The 17,491-nt window shown below is 38.8% G+C and overlaps 1 protein-coding gene across 2 annotated transcripts in view; it reads left to right on the top strand.

Moving 5' to 3' along the window:
- The window catches only part of LOC129767229 (serine/threonine-protein kinase meng-po), a 46,305-nt gene extending 30,443 nt beyond the window's left edge, over positions 1-15,862 (top strand). The window contains exons 2-6 of one of the 2 annotated variants that reach the window (XM_055767898.1): positions 430-866; positions 934-1,033; positions 14,065-14,247; positions 14,316-14,423; positions 14,485-15,862. In XM_055767898.1, the coding sequence (XP_055623873.1) occupies positions 527-866; positions 934-1,033; positions 14,065-14,247; positions 14,316-14,423; positions 14,485-15,565 (1,812 nt within the window). In that variant the 5' untranslated portion in view covers positions 430-526 and the 3' untranslated portion in view covers positions 15,566-15,862. Of the gene's footprint in view, positions 1-424; positions 867-933; positions 1,034-14,064; positions 14,248-14,315; positions 14,424-14,484 lie in introns of both variants that reach the window. The other variant, XM_055767897.1, reaches the window with a different exon arrangement.
- The last annotated feature ends 1,629 nt before the right edge of the window (positions 15,863-17,491 follow it).

The raw sequence follows: 17,491 nt of genomic DNA, 5'->3' as shown, positions 1-17,491 counted from the left end.
CTTATTCTTGCGGTTGACCTGCACTTGATGAATCAGTGATGGGAACATGAATGATTCAAGCAAAGGGCATCATATGCGTGCAGTCGGGAATGGTGGAAGAGGCGTCAATTTTTAATCATTCCGCGCTGTAGGCTTGAGAGCGAAGTACGAGATACGAGATACCATCAGAATCCTTGGGCAAGACTCATCTTTTGTTTGGTGGAGCTGCGGTTTTTCCAATTTTTCGTATTTTTTTTTTGTATCTGTAATACATTTTCAAATTCAATCGAAAATGAGTATGTTTTCATTTGTTCCGAACGTTTTATTTGTGAGTCCGCACATTCTTTGCATCATTTAATTAGATAAACCACCCAAAAATAGCTCTTATTTCGATCGTAATTTTATTCCAATGTATCATAAATTTGTTTTGTTTCTTCCTCTCTAGCGCAGTGCTTCGATGAGATACGAGACAACCGCGATTTGCCGCGGCTGAGCAGAATTTCAATCCGTAATACAGACGCCGAGAGAGTGAACCACAAATGAGACAATGGCAGGACCCTCATCATCTTCCGCTAGAAAAACCAACGGGAACATTCACAAGATTCGCGAGTTCGAACTTGACAAGGTCACACTATCCGATGAGTTTGATATCCTGCAGATCGTGGGCGAGGGATGGTTCGGGAAGATTCTGCTGGTTGAGCATCGTGCCACCGACACTGAGATGGTGCTGAAGTTGCTGCCGAAGCCCTTCGTCTCGCTGACGGATTTCTACAAGGAATTCCACTTCAGCCATCACCTAGGGCACCACAAGAACATCGTGACCACATACGATGTTGCGTTCGAGACGGCCGGTTTCTACGTGTTCACCCAGGAGTATGCCCCGTTGGGTAAGTAGAATTGTTGAACCGCGCACCAAATGCTGTTTTGCTTCCAACGGTGTCACTTTCGTTACAGGCGATTTAACATCAAATGTTTCGGACAGTGGAATTGGCGAATTGCATACGAAACGTGTAGCGCGGCAGCTGGCTTCTGCCGTGGATTATATGCATCAGAGGTGAGCGTTATTTAGGTTGAAATTAATTTATGAGAGAATTTTCGGACATTAAATGCAGGATATTACATAATTGCGCATAGTGATGGTAGTAATACTTCATTCGCATAAGTTTGAATGGAAAGGTTCCCATACCTTTCACAGTTCAATGGAAATAATGCAGATTTGAAGAATCGGTGGTTATTACTCTTCATTCGAAAATAATACAGAAAATCATTCGAATTCTAACATTTATTAGTAAACGCATCAAATGGAATAAAAGAACATTTCAATTAATTTTCCGTTGTTTTTCCATTTGGGATTCTTTGTTGAATGTTGCTTAATACAACTTGTCAATTTATTTTAACTCTGAAAAAGAAAGTGAGCCCTGGTCGTATCGATTCCTTTGTTGATTTTGGAGGTGAGATTGGTTTGAATTCGTGTACCCTCTGGCGCAATCCCATGGAAAATGGGTCAAAATTGACATTTCTGTCTAGAGACTCTTCGGTTTTTTATCATTGCACATTGCATATATGATGGTGGCTAACCAAAAAGGTCAAAGGTCAATATCGTGTGACAAATTTAGGTTATTATGAAATTATGAGTACAAACCCTAAATTAGTGACCTTCTTAGGTATAGTGCTAAAATCTTCAAATTAAATATGAGATTTAGATAGGAAAACTCTATCTAGAGTCCAAAATGTGAATGCAAAAAAAAAATTAAATAGATTATAATCTTGTTAAAAAAAAACATCGAAGCACAGAACATAAATTTTTGCATAATCTATAAAATTAAAACATAAAATCTTACCTAATATTTTATGTTAAAGTTAACTAATCGCCGGAGCTCAGGACAATCAACATAATCAAGCAAACCATTTGTCATGACAATTGTCATGCGTAAATGCGAAAACTGAATAGAAACATACGGTATGAGGCATGATGTCGACGCCAACCTCTCTCAGTTTCTATTCTGTTTTCGCATGACAATTGTCATGACAAATGGTTTGCTTGAACATAATACATAGGGGAAGGGTGGTAAAAACGGACATCCTAAGTAAACGTTAATTATTTTTCGTGAGTTTTCACAAATAGCTTCCTCATCACAAATTGATAGTCTAGGTCTCCTTTTATAATTGAATTTGTCTTTGAGGCAGCACTTTTACAAAATGAATGTGTCCGGCATCTTTGGAAAAATTAGATTGAGTCGGGAAAGACGGATGGGAAAGATTTATGTAATCGATAAGTTTTAGAGTTCTTCGAATAGGTCTTAAAAATGATCAAACAAAAAGGGTAGACTAAAATCACTTAAAAGGGTTTGTAATTTTTGTCATTTTGTCATGTCTCAAATAGCTTCCGGCACTCGGAATGACAAAAATGAGAAGTGATATCTGGTTGCACTTGCAAACGTAGTTAGTGGGGATCTGTTGAAATATGAAAGAGGAGATAATCAAATTGTTTTCAAAAAATGTTTGTCGTTTCCCTTCGGTGGGGTGTCCGTCTTACCCGACTTGATTAGTATTTCATTTTCATCAATATTTCTGGAGTAAAAATAAGAAAACTTCACCGCTGATTCGTTAAACTGGAAGAGAAGTGATGATAAAACACTCGCGTAACGAAAAATACCCCAAAAATTACTCGATAACAATAAGAACCTTATTTTCAGCAAAAGAAAATTTACATCGAGCTGCTCTTTGTAGATTGCTATTTTTTTGCTTACAATTATAACAGAAAGCTAACTAGGTGTACACAGTAAATGTCGAAGGTATTGATACACTGTATTGCAAGTTTGTACATCATTAAAATTTAAAATAAAAATTTAATTCATCAATTACACAGGGTGTCCGTCTTTCCAACCCTGTCCGTCTTTCCCGACTTTCCCCTACTTAAATTGATCTACATAAGCGTAATCTGGTGCATCTTTGTTATTCCAATCACGTCAGAAACGGATGATCAATTCTCGACTTTCAACAATAAGGTTCTAACAGAATAAAAAATCTAGTTGAAGGAAGATAAATTGAAGTGAAATGTTTAGGAAGTTTGGTTAATGAGAGGAAATTTGCATCTTTACAGGGTGATTCAGAGTAACTGTCACCGATTTTCAAACTATCTTGTTCAATATGTGGAAATTGAATACACATTTAAGTGGTCCTTTTTTTAAGTACAGTAGAAGCCCGATAATCCGCGGAATAGTCTGGCAAGACCACCGCAAATAACGAAAATCGCGGATAACGCAATAAAGAACTAAAACAAAGATACAAACATGAGAAAAGATATTTCAGCTTGAAAACTATGTTTTATTAATGCATAAATGATTAAACTATCCATCTGTATGTTCGTGCACACCAGTAATCAGATAATGTGAAAGCCATGACCGAAAAAAATACCATGAGTTCACCTCTCACTGATAAGTTCCGGGAAGGCCTATATATTCACTATGGAGCTCGCTGTCGCCAATAATCCGCACCGCGTATCATCCACTCGCGGATAATCAGGGTTCTACTGTATATTCAAATTTCAACATGGCATATAAATCTGACCATAAGCTCCAAACAAGGGATATCTTCAAGAAGCTGGAAGTACTGGGAGTACTTTAGCGGCTCACCAGAGTCCCACATGCAATGGAAATAGTTTAGCGACAGATTCGTCGAAATCCAAACCAATCTGGAATGTCTCAGCTATCCATGCTAGGTATTTATGAAGACCTTGGGCTTACAACTTTCAGAGAACAATGCATTCGCAATCTCACTGTTAAGCAGAAGGCAACAAGAATTCAAAGAAGTTTTACTACAAGATCAACATATATATCAGAATGATTGAGTGTATGCCAAAACAGCTTTCAAAGATTTCCCGGGCTTATCTGGCCATTCAAAGATTTGTCTACTACGTGTTGTATTCAGAAGAATTGGAAATTACCGTTCCTATGAGATTGTTAGAATCAACACAAGAGCCTATATTGACAATGTTTTGTAGATCCTCCTGGTCAAACAACACTACAAGAATCAACCATACTGCTTCCAACAAGATTCAACGCCATGAAATCAGTCATAATGTCATAGTTATAGCTTATGGACTATGCATGAAATCTAGTATAAGCTTGGGAGTACCAAGGAGAAACCGAACCGAAGTTGATCATCATTATGCGGTTAACGTGCTTCGAAACGCTATATCATTGAAGATTTACAAAAAATGCTTACCGGACACGGCGCTTTAGGTCGGTTATTCATCAACTACACATAAAATTTAATGATGAGGCAGAATGTTGATAACCATTTGCTACCACACTCCTGAGTCCAATGGGCAGTCTGCATAGTGGCACTGAAGCATATTCCAAAGACTTAGACGTTTCTTACTACATAAATTGAAAAAGAATCGAATTGTTGGAAATTCGCTATGCCCTCGAATAAAACTATGTTGAGGAATAAATACTAATAAAATATGTTGAGGAATAATTTCAGTCCATGTAGTACTGTCGAAAACCAACAAAAAGAAACAACAATAACATACGAAATCGATTCGACATCGGAACGACTATTGCTTGAAATCTCGACTTAGCTCCTGCGATATTTCGAAATATCAAAATTTAATAATGAATTCTTTAGAACAAATATTTGGTAGCACTGACAAGGGCTGACAAATTAGTTCTTGTACTGAGAGGCGCGAAAGATACACAAAGCAGCAAAGCAACAGAAAGTCAATTTGAAGATCATTTGTAGATTATTTTTAAATTAATAGTAAGACCAGCTATTGTGCTCCCGTGGCCGAGTGGTTAGTGTCAAACCTAGAATGCCGAGGGTTCGGGTTCGATTCCCGTTCTGGTCCGGAGAATTTTTCGTCAAAGAAATTTCCTCGTCTTGCACGCATATCACGCATATTCTCGAGCTTGCCACTCAGGATGCATTCAAGGCATGTTATTTGGCATATAAATCTCAACTAAGCACTGATAAATGACGCAAGTAATTCTACGTTGAGACGGCGAAGTTCCTCTAGGAACGCTACTCCCATTTAACAAGAAAAGTATGACCAGACGAGGTGAGATTGTGAGATTATTAAAAATATGAAGACAAACTCTCAATCAATGACGGCAGGAGGCGATCTGGCGTAGTGGTAACATCTATACCTCTCACGCTAAAGGTCACGAATTCAATTCTCACTCCCGACATTCTTCCAAAAATGGAAGTTAAAGTGACGAACCAGCCAAATGCGTTGAAAGTCAGTATAATACAGATAAAAAATAATCAATCAATGATGTCCTCTCTAAAAGTCCAACTACTGATCGGGAATTGAATGTCTAGATTTGGTTCTGAAATTTATATCTAGATATCTGAAATCGAAAATAATAAGTAATTCAATTGTGACCAGATATAAAAGTTTTAATTTTTAAATTCAATGAGATGTTTCAACAGTGCATTTAAAATGTTTTGTTTTCTAAATAGTTCATTAATTTTTCAACAACTTTGTGAAACATCATATTTTAACATATTAAGAACCGCTCACAAGTTTTCTCGTGTTTCGTGTTCACCCATGTTTTCTACACTCGATGGTAAAATTCTTGGTCTGCCAAGAATCTAACAAGGCCTACCGATGGCTCACCACCGTCTCATCCGTCTAATGCACATTTTACACTAACGGATTCTAGCACATTTAAACAAGGTACCTATTAGCTTCAAGAAAAAGTTTGGTTGGTTTGATTTTGGCGCTTACAAATTGTTTAAGTTCTATATACAAATGATTGATACATGGTCCACTCTGTCTGCACGTGATATAGAGCCATTTCGCCATGGTAAATGGTAAATGGTCTGCTCTGACTGCATACTATGAGGGGTTTTCTTTGATGAATCATACTTCGATCAATTATTCCTGCTGTATGCGTGATTTTCCAAATCTGATAAATGTGGTAAGTAGCTTACATAATGCTTAACCGAATGTAATCAATAACTCAGATTTTTCAATTTTGCGACCATTTGTTAATCAGACATTTGAGTTTTGAATTTCGATTTTTTAAAAGAAAGATCTATGATTTTGAACAGGCCCTTTCGAAAAATCAGTCGTCATATAAATTGGGTTCCATCATATGTACCTATTTTTAATAGGATCGAAGAGGGCTCCTTATTTTTTTTTTTTTTTTTTTTATCTGTATTATAGTGACTTTCAACTCATTTGGCTGGTTCGTCACTTTTACTTCCATTTTTGGAAGAATGTCGGGAGTGAGAATTGAACTCGTGACCTTTAGCGTGAGAGGCATGGATGTTACCACTACGCCAGATCGGCTCCCGGGGCTCCTTATTATAAATTTACCGAACCAGCATCCATTACATATTACTACATGAGCTGGAATATCCCGGGATTTTTAATGAAAACAATTGTTTTTTTAGGCAAAGCTGTATTTATTCTTCAACATAGTTTTCTTCGAAGACAATACACTTGGTACAGCGAGTTTCCAATATTTCGATTCCCTTTCTGTTATACGAAACGTCTAAGTCTTCTAAATATGCCTCAGTTTGTGCGATGACTTCCTCATTCGATGAATCTCTTTCCCTGGAGCCACCGCTTGAGGTTCGCGAACACATAGTAGTCGCTGGGGGCCAAGTCTGGACCATCGTCCAACTTGGCCATCGCTTTTAAGGACGTATGCGACGGTGCATTGTCGTGATGGCACAGAACTTTTTTCTACACCACTTGGGGCCGTTTTTTCTTTATTTCGTCGTTCAGTTTGTCAAATACCACTGCATAATACTCTCCGGTAATTGTTTTTCCCTTCTGCAGGTAATAGATGAAGATTATGTCATGCGCATCCAAAAAAAATTATAGGAGGTTGGGTCCAAGATACGACCGCATTGTTCACGTAGAACAACGCTGTTATTTTATATAAATCGCTTGTTAATTTTATAAATAACTATTTAGTAGAATGGTTTGATCGCCCTGAAATTGTTTTTTTTATTGTAGAATCAGTTGACGATAATTGATAGATGATTCATTCTTGCCCTCGCAGAGCAATACACTACCTGATCGTATGTCGCAAATTGTTTCATGTCAATGCATTGAAAATTTACCTCGAACGCTATTTCGGTGGCCTTTTTCGCAATTGACATAGACTCAGCTACAGTCGATTATATACTTGTTGTACCAGCACCATTATTCCACATCTCATAACTACATAAATAAAACTTTGGCACCGCATGAAAACAACTATAATGATAATACTTGCAAGTACATTACTACATTACTTTTCCATGCTCAAGATAAGCGCAGCTGTCATCCTTTGTGGAGAAAGTTTTGCTAATGGCAAGCGAAACCAAATCACATACAAATTTACAGAACGACATTTACTTTCTTGGTGACTAAATAAACGAAATAAACTTTTTCTGTCAATCTCAACAACCTCGAGAAGAGTAGCATTGCTTCATTATGATCAAGATTAGCACAAATACAATCATAGTTGAAAGTAGTTTTGCGACTGGCACGCGAACCCAAATAACTTATAACATTATAGCACGACATTCAAGATGCTTGGTATTCCCTAAATATTTTTTGGCGCACAACCTTAACGCTTGCTTCGCCATACCGTCAGTTCAATTCATTGAATGCAATGTCAAAGGCTCTAACAAAGCCTTTATGATGACGGAAAACAAACAATGTTAATTGCTTGGAAATAGACTGAATATTTGCCAAAGCAGAGATTCATTACTAATACCCTAACGCAAATATTTCCCTTCCGCACTATTTTTACGTACGTTATGAAACACGCACGTATGCACATGAATATCCATATTTCAATGGCTTGAAGCAACTACATATAAACACACTTATCTTCGTTTTGCGCCTTTTTTTAACAGAAACCCTTTCTGTTAATATTGCCGGTCTAGATCGGCTTAGTTCCCATCCTTGGTGGAGAGTGTTTTACTACCGCCATGCGAAACTAAATCTCAGCCCAAATTCCAGAACATTCATGTTCTTGGTGAGCCAACGATAGCCTAGCTTAATGATTCCCTGCACAATTGTGTAGCTCAGAACCTTAATGTAATGGCGTCAGTTTGATGCAATGATTGCAATGCCAGAGACATCAGCGAATGAATAACTTGGTCACGTCCACAGCTCAACCCGAAACGAAGGCATGTGATGACGCAAAACAAGGAAGAACAAGCGATGTTCATTGCTTTGAAAACAGAACGGGACTGAAAGTTTGCCTCAGCGAGATCCACTGTTTATACTCTAGGCAAATATTCCCCTTCATTGTTCTTCCTTTCCTTTGTTCACGGAAACTTTATATATAACGATTTCCCTCGTCGATAAGTTGCTCGTTATTGACAGCTCTGTTCGGGAACGCACACAAATCAGCAGAACAAATGTATGGGAAAATCGAAACGCTTATAATTTTCATGAATTTCAACCATTTACACACCAGTGGATATCAAACAAATCTTAGGGAATTTCCGAATCGTTTGGTATGTAAATCGTCAAAATCCGTTCGCGGCAAAAATAGTTATTAACGTTAACTTTGTTTCATAAAAACGTGACCTGTTTTCTGATTTGGCACCCTTAATGAAAGACGTAGTTCTACGTCAAAAACGGAGGCTAAAACCTTTCTAGCCTACTGTTGGTCCTTTGGCTGCTTTGGCCGGCATTCGTGGCTTGTCAGCCACTCTGCAGACTGCCTGTTGGACTCAGGAGTGTGGCAATGGATCCACGTTTCATCCGTTGTCACAAAACGTCGGAAGAAGTCCCCTCGATCACGCTTCAGCAACACCAAACCGGCTGTTGAATCATCAACGCGCCGCTGTTATTGGTCGACGGTCAGCAAACGCGGCGCAAATCGCGCTGACAGCTTTTTCATGTCCAAAAAGTCGTGCAAAATGTATCCCACTCGTTCTTTTGAAAAGCCTACGGCATCAGATGACTCGCTTAAGTTAACTTCACGATTGTTCAAAGCGAGTCGATGCACCTGTTTTACGATTTCTGGATTCGTAGCCTCTTTGGGCCTTCCCGAGCGAGGTGCATCTGCGGCGCTTGTACGACCCATTTGAAATTCACCAGGCCTCCGATAAACTGTTGTTCTCGAAAGAGCAGATGTGGAATAACATTTGGTCGGTGTTAGGTCAGACCGAACCATGTGACATTTTTATGATTTCGAGAAAAACGAACATAAAGTTTAATGCTCTGCAATTTTCAAAGCATTTTATTTTTTCGTTCAAAACTGTTCTCAGAAATGTTAGCTACTCTCTAGCAATACTTTGACGTATGATAGTTGTAAAATAACATCATGTATCATGCCAAAAAAGGCAGTTATTTGGTTGCCTATACATACATGTTCCACTCTGACTGAACCAAATGAAGCATTTTTTAGGAGTGGTTCACTATGACTGAACAATTTGGAAAAAAAATTCTCAATCAATTAACAGTTGTGAGTCAAAGTGTGCCATTCTGCTATGAAAATTAGAGCAAGAAGTTTGGAGCTGCATAAACATTTGTTTGCGTTCAGCATAATAGCATAATAGTGTGCCATCTACTGCTGGCATGAATAGGATTGCACGGCAAACATGTTAAGCATAAACTTCCCATTTTTAATCTTCTTAGACAGTATTTATCAATAGAATCGTCAAATTTGAATTCATTATCATCGCTACAACCTTATTCGCACTCTGAAAGAGTACATTTTGCGATCATTCACACTGAAGACCAGCATTTTTCACTGATCCGTTCAGTCGAAGTGGACCAAGTTTATTTTTGACGTAGGATTGCGTCTTTCGGGAACATATTGGGGTACAAATTGAAAATTGTCCAATTTCAAACGCTTATTGCTCAGTCATTTCACGATGGATTGATGAAATTTTTGCGTCAATTAATTTCGGCACTCCGTAACAATTTTTTATATTGAAGAAAATAATATATGTCATGAAACTAACTATCCGACGAGTGAAAAATCTCGACCCTATCCTAACGGAAATATCCTCTTCTGATTGGTCGAAATTGACGACACATGCTGCGGGACATCATAACCAAGCTGCCTCGGGGAAATCAGCATTGAAAATACATGAATGTAGGAGGAGTTTTTGTTCCTACAGAAATGTTTTCCCTAACAGATACATCAGAACCAAGCTGCCTAGGGGAAATCGGCATTGCAAATACATGCAAGTCGGGGGCATTTTTTATTGCAAGTAAGGTGAGTGATACGATTGATTCTAGCTAACAAAATTGAAATTTGGAACTTTAATGTTGGTTGCTTCGTGAAATTTCATATCAATGACCGATCATGCATTGTGAAAAAAATAGCACAAGTGTAGGTGTAAAATTGTATATGGTAGCAGTTGTGTTAAAAATGACATGATATATGAAACGATTTATTTCAATTTTCATAAATAAAAACCCAGGTGTGTTCCCGCTTGAGAACGGGTCGTTTGGTTTAAGCTGTCTGTTTTGTTGTGTTTATTTTCACCCAAGGAAAGTTTATACGGCGAGAAAAATTGGAAAAGTGAAGAAATATTAGAAAAAGTGATTTCCCATTTGCTCTACATATAGTTTTACGTGTTGTTAGTCCAATTAAAATTAAAACTGGGTTGAATAAACACTCAAAAAGTATAAATTTTAAAAGAAAATTACCTTTTCCATTTCAAATATGTTTTCTGTATATTAAAGTAACAAATATAACATCCCAAATCGGCCATGATTAGTTCTCGAGTTATGCAGAAGTTCGTGTTTCGTTTCTATGGCAGCCCCCCTTAGAGTGGGGGAAATGAGTGTATTCACCATAGAAACGTTTCGTGCCCCGTAAAATCTTCACATGCCAAATTTGGCTCCATTTGCTTAATTAGTTTTCGAGTTATGAAGAAATTTGTATTTCATTTGTATGACAGCTCACCCTTATACCAGGGACAGACATACAGCTGTACTTGCGTTGTACGTGTACAGCGTTGTACAGGTACCATCGTACCATGACAGACATACTTTAGTTGTACATTGTACCGTATGTCAAACTGACAATCAGATATTTTTCCAATTTCCACCACATATTTCAATGAAAAAGGTTTTTATTTAGTGTCTAAACTATCAAACACAACAAACATGTTTCCAATCTGAGTTATTAACTTGAGAGAAAGTCAATGAAAAGAACGTTTATCAAGTGATTTGATTCTGCTTGTTCATGCTACCTACCACTAACCGTCTATGGCGCTGCGCACAGTACAACTGTAGCCATGTACAGCGGTAAAACAGGTCGGTACAGGTACAGCGATTGTACCGAGTTGCTTGCATGGTTCTAGCGCTGTACATGGTGACAGACATACAATTTTCGAAGTACAACGCAAGTACAGCTGTATGTCTGTCATAAGTGTTAGAGAGCGGGTGGAGTGTCTCACCACCGTAAAAACATTTATTGCACACTAAAACCTCCACATGCCAAATTTGGTTTCATTTGCTTGATTAATTCTCGTGTAATGCAGAAATTTGTGTTTCATTTGTATGGCATCCCCCCCTAAGAGAGAGGGGAGGGGTATCTAACCATCATAAAAACATTTATTGCACTCTAATACCTCAATATGCCTAATTTGGTTTCATTTGCTTGAATAATTCTCGAGTAATGTAGAAATTTGTGATTCATTTGTATGGCAGCCCCCCTTTAGAGAGGGGACAGGGGTTTCTAACTATCACGAAAACCTTCCCCGGCCCCAAAAACCCTTACATACCAATTTTCATGTTGATCAGTTCAGTAGTTTCCGAGATATATATATAGATTGGTTTTTTCTTTATTTCATCCATACATAACACAGGAGGCATCTCGTCTAGGATCAAAGAGGGCGGTTTACTCAATCTCGTTCCACTTCGGTATTTTTTATCTGATTCGCATCATCCAACGACTGTTTACCATCTTTATGTCATCATCAGTCGGTAAACATTGTTGGAGTGAACAAAATACCCAACAACAAAACGGCCCTTTTCAGGATCACCAAATCATTATCAAAGAGTTTAACGATGCAGTTCTTCAAACATATCCATAATCAACAGACAGCCTAACGGAATCCTACGTCAACTATGCGGTTGTGTCTAGGATACAACCCTCCTGTGACTTTTTAATATACTCAGAATGTGCACATTTTACACTAACGAGTTCAAGCACATTCCGACAAGGTACCTATTAGTTTCAAGAAAATGTTTTGTTGGTTTGAATTCGACGCTTGGATATTATTTGAGGCTTAGAATGAAAGGAGTGTAAGTGATTTTATCGATTTCTCTACATCGACTCTCTCTTCTGGTCATAACTTAGCTGCAAATACATTCCCAGTTGTATTTGACAAAGTGGAAGATAGGTCAGAACCTCATCTATCGGATTCTATAGCGAACTTAAATTTGAACTTTTTTGCAGTTGAGTCATTAACTAAAGAAAAATTTATGAAGAGAAATCGATCAAGTCACTTACACCCCTTGCATTCTAAGGCCCTCATTTAAATTCAATATACAAATGATTGTCACATGGTCTGCACATGATATAGAGCCATTTCGCCATGGTAAATTGTATATGGTCCGCTCTGACTGCTTACTGTGAGGGATTTTCGTTGATCAATCATAACAATTTCGATCCGTTATTCCTGCTGTATGCGTGTAGTGTAATGTACACTTAAAGCCTGTCCACGTTAAATTTCGGACACTTTTCTTTCAGTGTAGTTTACGAATTATTTCACTAATCAATGAAACATTTTACTTACATGACAGCTGAAACCCTCCTCATTATTTCATTGTCCAACATGTTTACATTCTTCTTCAGTTTAGTACGCAAACGCATTTTGCGCGAACGGCAGCAAATCCAACACTGTCGGTACGTGATCTCACCAAAAAGCTAAAACTGCCGAAGAGAACCGTGTTTAGTGTGCGCAAATCGTTTGACCTGCGCTTAACTGTGGATCGGAAGGTTGGAAGCGGAACAAATCGAAAAGTATGCTCCCGACAGATGGACCGAAAGGTGGTTGCCATTATCGAGAAACATCCCAACCTTTCAGTTAGAAATGTGGCTCGAAAGGTTGGAAATGTACAAAAGGTGAAGCAGAGGCATGGACTGAAAGCGTAAAAAGTGGAAAAGGTGCCCAATCGTGATGATGAGCAATATTTCATTGCAAAATGCCATGCTAAGGTGCTCTACAGCCAGTTTTTGCAAAAAATGTTCATGCACCATAATGGACGATGAAGCTTATGTTCTCGAAGACTTCAAACAGCTTCCGGGTCTCGCTTTTTATACTGAAATGCGAAGGAATGCCGTAGCCGAGTGTTTCAGGACCAAGAAGCAGTCTAAATTCCCCAAAAAGTACTTGGTTTGGCAGGCCATATGTAGTTGTGGCCGAAAAATCAAATCTTTCGTCTCTACCGGCACTATCAACAAAGATATCTACGAGAAGGAATGTCTCCAGAAGCGGTTGCTACCATTCATAAGAACTCTCCAGCGTTGTTTAGGCCAGATTTTGCCTCTTGTCATTATGCAAAATCCATCCTGGAATGGTATAATGCACATGAGGTCAAATATGTTGCAAAAATAGCAATTCCACCGAACTGTCCAGGACTTCGTCCAGTGGAAAAGAACTGGGCAATGATTAAGCGAAAACTATTCGAAACTAAGAAGAAAGTGAATGACATTAATGATTTCAAGAGGATATGGAAAAGCGCCGTCAGCATATCTGAGGATACTGTACGGAACCTAATGACAGATGTTCGTGAAATTTACAGACAACGTAACTAACATCGAAGTAAGCTTTCCTTGTTTTAGATATAAGTCTATTTTACTGAAATAAACAATCGGTTTGTTGTATTACGTGAATTTTTGTTTTACTGGCATCACCTTGGTGTCCGAAATTTAACGTGGACAGGCTTTAAGAATGGTTCTATTACTGCCATGATATTCGCTATGAACTCTGATCGTCATTAGTTGGTGAATCCCGAAATATGTCTTCTGGAGAGGGACGAAGGACCTTCGGGTTAAATACCATTAAAAAACATGAACGAGAACATGCCTTCTGGGACAAACAGCGGCAATAAAAAACCTAGTATTCAACTTATAACCAATCATATTATTACAGGGAACTCATCCACCGGGACATTAAGCTGGACAACGTGTTGGTGTTTCGTTCAGATTTTGCGCGCATTAAATTGTGCGACTTCGGTGAGTCGCGTCCAATCGGAGAGGAGGTGTTGCGCCGAAACGAATGGCTACCATACAGTCCACCGGAGGTACTGAAGGTGAAAACTGATGATAAATACAAGTAAGTTAGTCTGTTCCGTTGGCTGACCAACTCTCTGTCTAACAGAATTGTATTTTTTTCCACCTCAGGACTGAAACTGCGCACGATGTTTGGCAATTTGGTATTGTATGTTTCGTATGCTTGACGGGTTGTTTGCCGTGGCAGAAGGCCTCCGTGGATGATCCGAGATTCAACAGGTTTGTCAAAGTTGTTCGCATCAAAACTAAACCGATTCAGTGATGGAGAATCTACTTGCAGATATCAACAATGGCACAATGCAACATTTCCAATGAAACGCACTCCGAAGCTGTTCAAGCTGCTGTCGGCGAGAGCGTGCAAAATTTTCAAGAAATTCCTCGATCCTCGTCCGGAACGAAGGCTAAAGACATTGAGCGATGTCCAGAAGTATTTGGACGACCGATGGCTCGGGAAAAGTGCTGAGAAGGAAATGGCCGACAACGAGCCGGATGAGCTATGTCCCTCGATGTATTCCTTCCATAGTAGTGTCGATGAGAAAAACCGACTGCTGTCTACGTTGGCACAGTGCGGCATTGAAACGACGGTGGATCGCATGGCGAAGAAAAACCGCATTCGGGACTGGATACAGTCCTCGGTAATCGTAGAGGAGGAGGAAGAAGACGATTCGGGTACAGCTACTCCAACATCGTCTGTTTCTCGAACGGCCATTCCAGGGCATGTGTCATCGGTAGCAGCAATGGAACGTGAAGAGAAGAAGATTAACTCAACAGTTAAGGATGCATCCCAAAAGCATATCGATCCACGCACCGGAACCATTCAACTGAGCCCAAGCACAATGGGTTCGGTGAATGTAGCTCAAGCTGAAAAACAAAACAACGTTCGGACCAATTACAAAACATCTGCCAACCAGCGTTCCGACAAGGAGAACGGCAAGTTTGAATCAACACGATTCTACGACGAATCGGTTCCGGTTAACCCAATGATCACAACCAACAAGGCGTCAGCTGCACAAGGACTTGTGAAAGCGTTTAACTCGGTGGCTGCAGTCTCTGTACCGGAAGCAAACAAGAATTCGCCGCCATCGAAATACCAAGAACGCGCCGTGCGTGACAGTGGTTATGCTGGGTCTAATGGAAACAATCAACGATTAACTGCCCTTCCCAAACGTTCTGCAATGATCAAATCAAACAACAAAACACACGAGGAGGATCATATGGAAGAGGAGGATCGAGAATTTATGGATGATATCGACGATTTCACCGAGAAGCGGGAACCCAATGGTCACATTGGCCAGACGGGCGGCGGAAGAAAGCTTGACAAAGACAGTCCGTACGATAAGATATTCTTTAGGCGGAAGTGAAGCCTTTCGGAAGACCGTTTCTAGTGCTATTTAGAGTTACCCGCGTGCACCGTGTGACCGCACCTTGTTTCTACGTTTAAACAGAAAAATGAAGACATTTTGATTGTGTTCTTACTTTGGATCTTTCGCACCGATGTTCGTCACGCGAACTGTGTTTGCTTTTCGAAGGGCACTTTTGGCACATGATTTTATACTGCGTTAAACTGGGAGGATCTATCCTCTACTGTGAATCTTTCCTAATTTTGATGCATTACAAATGTTGTAATACTGTACGAAAGAAGAAAATACAAATAAACTTAGTTAGTGAAATGCACTGTCTTTGAATTCACCAATTGCTGCTGAACTTTACAATGGGCTGACGTTATCAGTGAGATAAGAAATAACATGAGAATAAATTATCTAACAAATCATCTCACTAACGCATTCCGAAACAACTTGCCATCAATCTTACGGTTATCTCCGTCAATTGAAGGTCAGCGGTTAAAACTTCGCAATTTCGCAGCAGACAACAAGTTCCCGTGGGGGATTTTCAATGAAATTAAGCCGGTTAATCAGTATGCCGTATTCTTGGTTCGGGAACGTTTATCCAGGGACGCTAGACTAACCAGATATCGATGCATCGTTATCGGTGTTCAATTCAGGAAATCAACAAAACAGGCGGTTTATCAAAGTGCATTTAATTCGAATTTGTATTAAGATTTCTTTCGCGTTTTATCCGGTTCATGAGCTATACCTTTATTCGTAAAGCCAATTAATCCGTTTGAAGAAAGCAATCGATGTCTTTGTTTCGATCATCGGAACTCATTTCATTTCACTTTAGCGCAAGTGAGAAATGAGGTCAATCAGAAAGTTCAAAAAGAGTTTAACCCTTTGCGGTCTTTTGTTTGCTCTCAGCCACCATGGCAAGGAATCATACTTAATATTTTATTCAACGATATAATAGTTTACATTTTTTATGAACGAATTTTAATGTCTAGTGAACTTTTTCACGAATGTATAAGTATTTTATATGAAAAACAGGTAACGGTACTCGGTATGAACATATTATTATTAACGTGAATAGATAAGAGGATCTTTTTTCAGAGAAAATAATTCCGACCGCAAAGGGTTAATAGTCAGAAATGGAAAGTTAACACACTAAATCAGTGTATGTTTTATATGTTTGCCATATTGTAAAGATAACGGTAGGAAAACTGTTCTGTTATGAGCCGAGCGCCGGACTGTCAGATTTATGATTTCAAAACGAACGGTTTAAAAACGTCTGCTACTGTGTATTACATGGACTTAAACAAGATATCATTGTTCACATTCACTGCTTCCTTACATCATCTTTGCCTATAAATAAAATATAACTGTCTAGCCTACACTGATCACAGTCTGCTAGAGAGTGAATTATTTGAAAAAGCAAGACTTTCGGGAGAAAAAAAAAGGATTTTACAACTTAAATCTATTAATATGAACAAATTTCTAGTTAAAAACTAAACAAACATAATCAAACAACCGACTCATTTCCCTCTGGCTGACAATTTTCTCTTTTCTAAACTCAAATATTGCCAGGAGTATTATAAGTGTTTATAGGGTTATTATTTGAAGGAAATTTCTGAGATCCAGTGACACACATAACCTGAAGATCAAGCTTGACCTATATAACCATCAAAACAAATTAAAAAAAGGAAGGTTGTGCCTGAGACATGACCCTACCGCTGACGTAGGACTATTTTATTCAATTCGCTAGTTTATCAATTCGAGTATCATTTTAGGTTACTACAAATTTTTTTGCTTTGTTTGGTAGAAACAATAGTAGGTGGTTGATTGATGATTCAATCTTGCTCTCACGAGAACAATACATGAGCTAACCATATGTCGCAATTTGTTTCTTCATGTCAATGCATTGCACTGAGTATTTATCGCTTTTGCGGCGATCTT

The sequence above is a fragment of the Toxorhynchites rutilus genome, chromosome 2 (assembly GCF_029784135.1).
Source record: "Toxorhynchites rutilus septentrionalis strain SRP chromosome 2, ASM2978413v1, whole genome shotgun sequence".
Classification (NCBI taxonomy): domain Eukaryota; kingdom Metazoa; phylum Arthropoda; class Insecta; order Diptera; family Culicidae; genus Toxorhynchites; species Toxorhynchites rutilus.
Note: the sequence above shows the minus strand (reverse complement) of the source record. Positions and strands in the feature narration are given on the sequence as shown.